The 12226-nt window shown below is 44.2% G+C and overlaps 1 protein-coding gene across 2 annotated transcripts in view; it reads right to left on the bottom strand.

The window, feature by feature from the left end:
• The window catches only part of NCALD (neurocalcin delta), a 301872-nt gene that overhangs the window by 111538 nt on the left and 178108 nt on the right, over nucleotides 1–12226 (bottom strand). For both annotated transcript variants that reach the window (XM_085605156.1, XM_085605157.1), the window contains one exon: nucleotides 2242–2638. In XM_085605156.1, the coding sequence (XP_085461282.1) occupies nucleotides 2242–2619 (378 nt within the window). In that variant the 5' untranslated portion in view covers nucleotides 2620–2638. The remainder of the gene's footprint in view (nucleotides 1–2241; nucleotides 2639–12226) is intronic.

Here is a 12226-nt window from a genome sequence, read left to right as displayed (position 1 = left end):
TTCACTTCGAGGTTGTCGAAGTCGTTGTTGACCCTTCTTCGACGACCTTGATTTTTCGTGTGTTTTCGCCGACTGGAGTCCTTTTCGAAGGATCCGCTGGGCTGCATGTCCTTGGGTGCTGTTGCTTTCGTCGAGTGTTTCTGCGGCAAGGCTCCCTTCGAGGACTTTGCTTCACTATTATGAGTGTCGCTCGAGTGTCTGGGGGTCAGCGACTCTTACCTCCGACGTTTTCTTTTGGACTTCGACAACTGCTCAGTCCTCCGGTCCTTCTGCGATGTTGTCCTCCTCTCCACTGGAGAGGCCCAAGTCTCGGAGCGATGGAGGTGGCCCCTGCCCCTGCATGGTATAGTTCGCCCTTCTCTGCCTCTCTCCTACTCTGAGGGTCTTGGGTGTAAACGCCGAGCACGCGATGTAGTCCTCGCTGTTGTGGTCGAGCGGCAGGCAGAGGTTGCAGACCGGATGCTGGTCCTTCTGGGAGTATTTGTGGTGGCAATTGGTGCAAAACTTGAAAGGTGTTTTGTCCACCCCTGCACTCAGGGAGCCCCCTGTGTGCGCATTTTCTGTTGAACGTCGAGATCTCCGCTGAAAACCTTCTCTTTCGTCGTCCCGGTTGTCTGACCTGTAGTCGGGATTGAAATCTGTGATTTTCGTCGATTGTCTGCTATTTTCATCGACTCTCTCTCCAACTCTCTGGAACTCTTCGGTAATGATCCAGACCCCAACAGCGGAAAAAAGAATCTGAAGATGGCAACCAAAGGTGGGAGCTTCCGGAGAAAGCGCGTCGAGGTCACGAAGGAGACCAAATGGTGCTATGTCGACGCCCACTTGGGCCACGAAATGAAAAGAGAAAAAAGACTACAATTCGGGACCCAACCACTAGATGGCGGAATAATGCACAGCATAGTGAATCCAGAAAAATTTACGCTGCAAAACGCAAAACAATCTTTGGGGCTAAGTTAAGAATAGCATGTCTAACACCCAATATTAATTTAACATAATAGTAATGGTAGCATTATTTAAGTTAGGATCTTGTTCATACTGTATGTTTATGTTCATTATTTGTCCAGATCATGTATTAATCCAGTTAAAGGGTCACACTTATGCCCCACAGAACAGTCAGACACATTCATCAACAGTTTCCACAAGTGATGCATACATAAATGACGGCACGCTGGTAGGTGAACATCATGGTAACAACTAAAATTCAAGGCAAGCAAGGCACGTCCCTGTTAATGGACCAAGTGAAACAACAGCCCCTTCCATAATCGCTGAAGCACCAGAAAATACAGCACACTACCTCCCCAACACTTGCACGAACTCAATTGCACTTGTACAATATTGGGACTTGTGCAGAAGATGCCTGCATGATCCCAGCAGCACTGTGGCAATACTAGGGACACATGCAGAATATTTCAACAGGTTTTTGGTTTGATATTGGTGTTGGTTTCCTAATCATCTTGTGAAACAACTTATCTCGGAAGTTGGGCACACTTAAGCTCCTTGGTCTTAACTTGTGGGTACGATGGGAAACAGATGTCTACATTCAAGTAGCAAGGGTCCACGCAGTCACAAGTTAATGGAGCTGGGTTAATGATGGTATTATTATATGGGGTAAAATGCAACCGGCACTCTTACTAGGTACGGAAATATTTTAAGATTATAGCATGAGAAACTGTACCATTAAATGTATATTTAAAAATCCTTCCTCTTAAACTTCCTTCTACTTGTTCTGTATTACATTTGGTCTTACCAGCTCTTACAACCAAATAGCTGGAAACCCATGCTATCCTACCAAACAGTGTAGAGTGGATATATTGATTGATAAAGCAAGTAACACAGGTGTATTAAAATCATTACATTTTCGTAATGCTAGGTGCTAATAAACGATAGTTCAGCAAGACACAATCAAAACTGAGTGCCATGAAAAGGTTGGTAGGGGAATGCACTCGAAGGTATATGGGGTAAAAAAGACAGTTTGTTGTGTGCCACAAGTGCATATAGAGAGTGGCGTGGAAAAAGGGAGACAATGAGAAGTGTTAGGTGGAGAGTGATACACGACATTACAAAAATATAAAGTACAAAATATACATAAAAATACAAAATCAAAACTGAGGAACACAATGAGATAAAATCATACAACGTGTACTTTCACAGAGAGTATCACACATAGGCCAGAATGTGTGATCCTGACCCACTCAGATTGCTTCTGGAATGAAGGTAAATAAAAGGCGGGAAACATACCTGAACTATCTCCAGCATTTCTGATTTACTGATGTATCCATTCCCATCCAGATCATACATGCTGAACGCCCACTTCAGTTTCTGTTCCAGTTTACCTCTGGAGGTTACGCTCAATGCGATGATAAATTCTCTAAAATCGATTGTCCCATCACCATTGGCATCGAAGGTGCGAAATACATGTTCTGCAAACTTGGAAGCATCCCCATAAGGAAAAAAGTTCCCATATATCTTTTTAAACTCCTCCATTGATAAATGTCCGCTTGGGCAATCTCTCAGGAAACCCTTGTACCACTCTTGGATTTCATGCTCTGTAAAGTCTGTGCTTTCTAATAAATCCTGCATGACCTCTGGGCGCAATTTGCTGTTTTGTTTCCCCATCTTGTTCTGTGAATGTTAGCTGCAAGTAGACAAAAAGAAAAAAGTTAACCAAACATATTTTTTGAATCAAGCTCAATGTTCTGAGATATATATGTAAAAAAACAGACTCACAGAGAGAACTTATCTGAAGCATATTCAATGTTCTGCAATACACACACACACACATATATATATATATATATATATGTGTGCGCGCACACATGAAAGCATGTTCGAAGTTTTGCTATAAATACGTGATTTTAAAAAGTAAAAAAAAATCAACATAACAAACACGTGATTACTCAGTCTTTGAGTTTAAGGTAAACAGAAAACTTTTCGAACAGCCTGTAGAAAGGCTTGACTAAACAACACCCCAAATGTAAAATCAGCATGGACTGTTACAAGCAAGTAGCTTAAGTGTCATGTTTTCCCATTACATGTTGGTACTTGTAATTGGTTGCCTGTTCTAAATGCTGCACCACAATGCCAGGCTTCAAAGGAAATACAGCACCATGCATGCTACCCGTACACGCCTTGGAACAGGCCCATCTCTGTATAAAAGTAGAACACTGCTTCTTTCAGAAAGATAACAAGTGATGCATGTGCTTGTTTCTACTGTGATGCGAGAAGCAATACAGCGCTGTCCAGAGTAATAGGTCGCACACAGGCGCTATGCTATGACGGAGAAGGAAGGAACGAGAGGGGAGGCACCAGGGCTTGGAGTAGGTAGCACCAGGCAACGAGCAGGGAGTGCAGTAACGTTCTAGGAATATCCTAGGACAAGGCCTTTATTTATTTTACTAATTAAGAACTGGAGGCAAAGTAAAACAAACCGAGGCAAGGATAATTTTAAAAAGTACCCACTTAAAACCCCTCAAATATGGGTGAGAATTATAATGATAATAAAAAAAATCTAAATGGCCTATATAGCACTAAACCTTTACTTAGACCAATCTAACAGATGTCTCGAGTAACCAATTCAGAATTATTGTCATTTTAAAAGGTAAAAGGTGGAGTCGTGACGGCCGGAATTTGAATCTGTGAACTGTACATTATTCAAAGGTCGCTACTGAAAGCGTTTTGCTCCCATGAGCCAACTAAACAGCAAGCTAAAGAAGAGAAGGGGTGGGCGGGGGTGGAGGGGGGGGGGGGTAGGGGGGGGGTAGGGGAGGGGGGACGGGGGGAGAGAAGAGCCGGGTACTGAGAAAAGAGGCCTTTGAAACAGAGGCAGTCTTGTCTCAATTGAATCCGAATGACGGTCTCCCATCCCTCGTGCCACGGTGGCTTGCAATGAGATATTATCAGCTGCTTAGGTTTCCATTGTACTATATGTGGGCACTCGCATGGTATGTAAAGTTTGTGTGTAAAAATAACCCTGACGTGAATGTAGGCAATCAAAAATGTATCAAATGTTTTATTTAATCCTTTAGTGGTGGTAAATTATCAGGACTATTGTATCATTTAAATCTTTCAACCCTACATTTTATTTTAAATGAAAGGAACTTTTTTTTCACTAGTCTTCTTTTAAGAATATACTTAAACACTCGGTGATTGTTTTAAAATATAAATGTAGTCTGTTTAAAAGTATTTGTTTGTATATGAATAATATTGTAAAGAAGTAATGAAAGATTTGACGGAATTAAGGCATGTGCCCTATTTATTATTATGGATACATTCGATTATGAATTCATGCTTGCCTTTAGCTGGGAGGAGAAACTTCAAATCCTACTTTCACCGCGTGACTTCTCTCAAAAACACTATTTAAGCTGTCTTTTTGAAGCAGGGTGTTTCCTTCGGCTTGCTTGCTCTTGCAGGGATCCCCCCCATGTCCTCATTTCTTGGTTGAACCATGCAGGCCCCCTAGCTCCGAGATGCAGGCCATCCAGACGGCACTGAACTTTAGGCCGAGGAAACACGAGTCCCCAGACTGGAGTGGGCCGCGGCACGGCGCTTCCTCTAGCACGCAGCAGCTGAACGGCAGCCAGCTCTGGAGGCGTCTGTATTTCCGGGTCCGTGACTGGGCCACACTGCTCGATTGTTGTGAGGAGTTGGCCAGCTTTCAACAGAGATTCCGTTACGTTGGTGATAATTAAACCAAAAATCCAGCCTAATGCAGCCAACGTAGCTACCAACGCTTACGCAAGAGAGGGAGCCCAGTGAGGGAGCCAAGTGTCCGAACTGCTCTAGAGTTCTGCTGCCTACCAAGAAAACGTCATACGAATCAAGTTAAATAACAGCAGGGGTGTAAACCTACTATAAAAGCATAAAACAAAATTAGAAAAGAAAGAAGGTGAGCAATCATACATGCCAACATTTTAGAAGAAGAAAGTGGGAGATAAAAAAATAATAATCCGGAGAATATATTCCTCCCATTGACTTCTACTAAAGCAGAGGCAATTTTAGTCGTGTGACAAAGTCATTTCTGGCTTCAAAAATCGTGATTCTCCCGCTGGAAGCGGGTCTATTGGCACGCAGGAGTTTGCACACCAGCAACAAGGGGCCACTCGACCTATTTTTCAGCTATGCTATGCTATGCTATGCTTGCCGGCACGTGGACCAAAGACAGCAGCAGTGGACTATCAATAATGTTTGCTGCAGGTCCTTGCAAAGATGGGCCTTTCGTCCCCTTTTGAAACAAAATACTGTCACACGCACAAAGGAGTGCGGCCAGGACACCAATATGACAGCCTATGTTGGAATAAAATGACATTTCTTACTTCACTGACGGGAGAACAAGACAAAGACACGCAAAATGAAAAAATTAAAACATGTTCAAAAGAAGCAGCATCCCACCTATGGTAGAGCAATAATCACGAGCAGGCAATAACTCCTTCAACCAAACCATCCTCCTGGAACGCTCTACCTCTTCGCAACAATGACTACCTCAAAAGCTCAAGAAAACATCAGAGACTCCCACTTCTACCAAGGATGTGGACTCAGTTCGTCCTCTGCAGCCTCGGACCCTTCACATGCGATTTGATGATAGACCTCGCCCAACAGTATGAATAGGCTAGGATCTAAAGCCTCATTTGGCAGCATTGTATAAACAAAAGTTTGGCCTTGGTGCTCCACAGACAGGTTGCTATGATGGTCAATGTTACTGCAGGCTAGTGATGAATTTCCCTACACACACTTTTTAGGCTGAGTGCTGAGGAGACCCGGGTTCCTTCACTCCAAATTGTTGTGACGGGTCGCAACATCATGGTAACTCTGTGTGTCAATGGCCAGGGAGGACAAGATGAGGTGAGCGAATATTCTCAGCTAATGAGACTGCTGGTTCGGGGGCTGGTGGGCCAAGAACCCAAAAGGGTTAAATCTGATCTTGTCTGCCACTCAATGCAAAGATTAAAACACTTGAAACCCAGTGATTAATCTTATACAATGGCACAGCTTGCGAGAAATCAGAACTCTGAATGTTCAGTCAGAAAATGGATTTGTTTTGGAAATGACTCTCAATGGTTATAAATAGTAAAATCCGGCCTGCTTCTAAGAATACGCACTATGTATACATTTACAAGGCCAAGGCCAATTTACATATAAATGTACCCAATTGCCTTTCATTTTTGTTCAAGATAAAATAGACTAAGGATTGTGTAAAGATAACAAACTTTCATTAAAGACTGTTCCAGATTTTCCTTTAATACCAGAGTCCTTTGCACCTGTACATAACATGCTGCTTTAGCTACACATATGTGGTTAATTACACAAGTAACACAATGTGGGGTGGCTTTCAGGTCTATCACTATCTAGGAGCTGATGCGTAAATCACTCTAGTACTGAAACTAAAAAACTATGGATTCGGACTGTTCTGGGCATATAAACCAGAAGTTAAAGTAAACTGAATTCCAACCATGTACACTCAGATGGGATATCACTGCCTGAGAGGCACCAGTCTGCGACAAGGAACTGAGGGAAGCTTGCTCTCGAAGAGAACACTTTCTGAAACAGCTATGCGGCTTCTGAATGTGCACTTGCTGCCACGGGGACCAACAGCCTTTGTCACAGTACAGAAGGAATCCACCTAAGCAGTTCTGAGGATGTATCACAAATAGGGTGCACTGTTCCACTGTGTGCGGCGTGTCCTTAAGTGGCTGTCCCGGGCACAGATTGGGCAGAAAGCCCTATTACCGCAAATGCACCGTTTGCAAAGCAGGTGCAAACCCACATCGGGAGTGGGATAAGCGCATTAGTGAGAGGCTGAAGCCACCAGCCTGCCATTCTCTGCATGTGGAGATCCAATCTCAATTTCAAAGGTGGCAGGCATCCCAAAGCAGGCTGGGTCAGTGACTGACTCCACTTCCTTACAGTGGGTCCTCTGAATGTCAGTTTCCACTCCCACAGGGCATCCATGGAGGGCACATTGACTCCATGGATTCAATGCATGGATTCAATCAGTGAGCCGCCTGGCAGATTCTTTGCCACTGCACAGCTCTAACACTGCACAATGGCAAAAACTTTCCTCATTTGCATTGGGCCATGCTCCTTTGCAAAGGAGGTTACGCCTCCATGTGATCACGCTGGGCTACAACTTGTACCAGACTGCTTCATAGCGTGTGGTCCCTTCGGTAAACCAAAGTACTCCAGGGGCCCAAACAGGCACGCACACCAGTTGCACCCCAGGGGCACTTTATATAGTAGGCCTCCTCTTCTGATCCTGGCATGGCACACGCTTTGCCACGCTTGCCTTCGACACCCAGTGCCATACAAAACCTATGCCACCCCAATGCAACACCCCAGCCTGTGACTGAGGGGGATTGCTTGATAAACCTTGGCACATGGTAGCACACAACTGGTTCGACTTTCTACTAACCGTATACACAACAGCTGAATCGTAAACAATGTTCAACTTCATTCCAATCGTTCTGTGATTTTGTACAGTAACTGAGTCATGAACCTATACTGAATCATGGTGATTTCAACTGATCCATTATGTATTAACTGGCATTTGTGGCATCATGGAGGCCTCGGCTCCGTTTACAAACACTGCAAGCTCTCGCACCAGTGCAGCAGCGCTCTTACATCTCTTACTCCATGGCAGCTTTGATCCACACCAGCTCCCTCCACATTCTGACACACACTGTCCTGGGACGACAGTCGTCTGAATAACCCCCACACATCCAATGAAGCCTAGGGGGGCCTCATTACTAGCAGCAAACTGGCTTCTGTTTCCACGATGGAACCTCAGTCCCTTCTTTAGCACCCCTCTCACCTAGCTGTACCTACCGCACTCCGCGGCTGTTGTCTAGTGCACACATTCAGCTTCCGTCCCAATTTAGGACAAAAATAAAAGCACACTTTTATGCTGGGGGCCTTGGCTTTCTGTTACAAAAGCACATGTCTTTAATTTCCAGAAGTAGATTTTATCAACCCACGACACCAAATGTGTGGGTGGAGGCATGTGGGCCGATGGTGCTTTCAGAGTGATCGAGAGTAAACTTTTCATAATGAAAACCCAATGCTACAAACATCTGATGAGGTTTGCATATGATGGTTTATCTTTGAGAGAGTGGGTGGCAACATTTTCGCTAATTCCTCCAGCACGTGGATGAAGTGGTGACAACCGCTTCCACTGGCAACATTTCTGCAGTTGGTAGAGACCACAAAAAAGTGAAGCTCTTTGACATTTCAATAACAGAGTAAATACAAGCGAAAACAGGCTGGAAACGAAATAATTCACATGAAATCATGGTTTGTATAGTATGCCGATGACAGAGAACTTCGGGGATATCCTGTTGGAGGAGGTGGTTGGAACCACAGAGAAAGAGTCATTTGGAGTGAGATCAACTTGAACTTAGACTCCAGGGCCAATGTTTCAATAAAGAATTTGCCACCTTCATCAGGTTCGATAATTGGCATTTTACGGTCTGAACATATGAAAGGACAGCACGTCGGATCCAGCTTCACACAAGCTCAATGCACACAGTGGGACTCAATATTAGGGTCAAGGCACTGACAAAGGCCTAAAAATGCAACCAGCCTCCGAAATACAGTAGAAACCATACCGCTGACCAATACCTGCAAACCCCCTGTAAACAACCCCCGCCCCAACATCATCAAGTTTGGATGTCCAGAAATCGAAATTAAAAGCATGAATGCATCGACCCATCAAGTTTGGATGTCCAGAAATCGAAATTAAAAGCATGAATGCATCGACCCAGACTGTGCCACTTCGTCAGGGATATTACACTCGGAAATAGAAGGCGCTCTTCAGAAGGTGACTGGGGTGAAGAACAGTCTTCCGGGCAGCGCAAACCTAAAATGACTGGGGTTTCAACATTCCTAGCTCTAGACAGCCTGGGAGAGCCGTAAGTGAAATCTGTGGCTAGCTGCGGCCCCTGCAAGACACTCTTGGACCTCACTCAAAGGATTCCTAGCTTGAATGTGGCCACACTTTAGATGCTCTGCCCTCTGTAAATTCTGGGCTCACTCCGTCCACTAGAGACCTGGGAGGATCGGAGGCACAACTGGATGCAACGGGTGAAGTTCATCCAAACTAGTCTGAGTCTAGGCGCTTCATACTAGATTGTGTGCTCTTTCTACAACGTTGCAATACTGATACAACTCAACTCTAACACTACAATTGCATGAAAGGTTGTTAATTGCCCTCAGTCCAAGCCCAAGGATAATATCCTCTGGCTATTTCCACAGCCTTTTCACAAAATTTGAAAAATGTAAAGACAGTAAGGCTATATGTAGGGTGCAAGCTATCAGGAACTATGTGCCCGCTTACTGCTCCTTGGTCAGAACTTGAAAACCCCTTGCAAAGGAGGCTAACCAGTAAAGATTGAGTTTTAGAAGATTACTGGGGCAGGAGGTCAACAGAGCATCGAGCACCTGGGAGAGTGTTGCACAGATTTGTTTCCTGGGTCAACAATTAGTCATCACAGTCAACATTCCTTGAATTCTAGCAGAGGGGCACGGACCCGAGTTCACTTTGAACTGTGATGGCAACAAAGTTTTGTAGAGCAGACCCATGAAGGCCTTAGGAAAAAAACGCAGTGGTCACTGAAATTTAACAATTTGTACAACTACTAGTCGAGGACGGCTGTAAGAAAAGCCAGAGGAATCCTTTTTTTCGAAAAGGGGAGGCGAGATAGGATCTTTTTTCTGCAATGCGAGATTGAAAATCTTAAACACCTGGCTACTGTCTTCTGCATAGATGATACTGAAACTGAATCAAGCTTTACTCTGCAGGTAATGGATTCCTGAAAGTCAACTGTATTGCATATCACAAATAGCTTGGAGGAAAAGAGATGAAGTGGTGTAAACCAACAGTTGCTTAACTACGGGCGTACAGCTGATATTTTATTACTCTTCTCATTAGTGCACGAGGACAAAACCCTACACACACACATTGAAAGTTTACAGAAGTAAAACCGATGAACCACTGGGGCTCAGGTCTGACTTTGAGCAGCCCAACTTTGAGGAATGCCAACCCTACCATTGGCAAAATAAACCAACACTGACCAAGACAACAAGTTGGGCCTCATCACTCAAACAGGCACGTCTGCTTGCATACATGCACACATAATGAAATTGATCCATGGACCGAAGCAGACAGCCACACAAAGAGAGACTAGACACACAAGCACATACACACATTCTCACACAGAGAAGTGTACCAAGGTAGAAACTAAGATGAGGTAGTATAAGGAGGAGAGAGAGTATACCTATGTGCAGTTAATAATATGCCCATTCGTGTCAGGTGAGGTCTTCGTTTTTGCTCTCTTTCTTGTACATCCCACTCTCTTCCTCACTTTCTGTAGGTTCATCCATTCCCTTCAGGACACTTCTCATGGTGCAGCAGGTGCTCCTCCTACATGCAGAACCTTCCTATACTTCCTACTTCCATCATGCTGAAAAGATCTCTTCTCTCTCCTTTACATTTGCTGTTCTCAGAGTTCTGAATTGCGATATCAAATGTAAAGGTAGGTACCCCTTGAACTATGCTTCACTCAGAGTGAGTGAAGGATGAATGGAGCTGATGCTACCGCTCTCCTGGCCACAGCTCTCAGTATGACGTGACACTGGGAAGGAGCGGAAGGCAAGAATTCAACAGGCTGGTAGAGAGAACATAAGGAAGCGATGGAGAGGTCTTGCAAGTGTATCGGAAACCGAAGGGCAAGTCCTTTCCCTGCACTATTCATAGCCAGAACTGCAATTTACAAGGTTAACCAATGCATACTCGGACCCCTACTGCAGGAGGATTGCACTGTGCTTGGGGACAGGGACTTTGGAAGTGCTGCAATAGATCGGGGCAGGCTGAGGTGGAAACCACACTCATTCCCAAGTGGAGAATAAAAGAACCTCCAATGATATATAGTAGCCTATTTGTCACCACAGGTCACAAATCATAGATGACTACCCTGCTGTCATTGCTTGACACCTTCTCACTCAGATGTTGGAAATGCTATTCTGCGATTAGAAAAGTAGACAAGGACCAGTGTTGTGGGACCCACTATGTAAGGATGGAAGCTGAATACACACTTCGTAAAGCATTTGTGTTCGGCCATGAGGAAGCAGACATTACCAGCGGCTGGTATCTGGAACAGACTGGTGAAAAGAATACGCTCCAACATATCTACACTACTCAAGCAAGGCTCCCATTGAACATCTGCTGAAATGGAGAAATAAGTATTCTGAACTTACATCTCTTCCTTTACACATAGTTTCTCCTCGAGGACTGCAATTTTGTAACACTCAGTATGCCTTTCCCTAATAATTATCATCCAGAAGGGAAAAACAGCCAGCCAACATTGCACAACAGGACATCCTCCTTGACAGGGTGGATTCCAAGCTTTCATCGCATTCCACTAAGTATAGGGCAGTTGCTAAGTTTGTAAACACTAGTATTAAATGAACAGCAGGGGAGTTGGCAGAACAACCCCGTCATTTCTTGGCGGTATTTGACTATCTTCAAGCCACATTCCTTCACAGAAGGCTTCAAAGAGGTCAAGCTCTTTTTAGAGAGTCACTTGCAGCAACTATTTGTGGGCTTTTTTCATGAAACAGCTACCATGCAATACGATAAAGCCATTTACAAGAGACAATACGTCTAAATGTCCGGTTGTACACTTTAAAACTACTGTTATCCTACACTGCTTCCCTAATACTATGCCCCTCTGAGATCAGTTCGATATTAAAATTAGGTCCATAATCTTTGCATCAAAATAACATTTTAAACATTTGCGTACTTTGTTCTTATTTCTATTCCCTGGTATACTTAATGGTTAACTACTGCTAGAATAAGTGCTTCAGTAACACTTCCCCAGACAAGTGGAATCTCTTTGGTACTCCCAGGAGATATGCTAGAAAGAGTGATGACCAGCAGTCGAGGATCAGAACAAAGGCACCTCGGAGGTAAAGCAAAAACTTGGCAGCTTCATGGTTCAGTCTGTTCATCACCTGTCTGGGTGCATTCCCTTGCATCTACTCCCTACTGTGCTGCAAATTTCCAACAATCCTACCACTATTCACGTAGTAAAATCCTGTGGCATAAAGAACACATTAGTGTCTTTCAATACAAGAGGATGCATATAAGATGGCGTCCCGTTCATGCTTGTAGTAGTGAAAAAACACCACATAGGTCTCCTTAAATTTTGAAGACTTGCGGTCGCGAGCTTTAGCT

Source organism: Triturus cristatus, chromosome 5_1, assembly GCF_964204655.1.
Source record: "Triturus cristatus chromosome 5_1, aTriCri1.1, whole genome shotgun sequence".
Classification (NCBI taxonomy): domain Eukaryota; kingdom Metazoa; phylum Chordata; class Amphibia; order Caudata; family Salamandridae; genus Triturus; species Triturus cristatus.
Note: the sequence above shows the minus strand (reverse complement) of the source record. Positions and strands in the feature narration are given on the sequence as shown.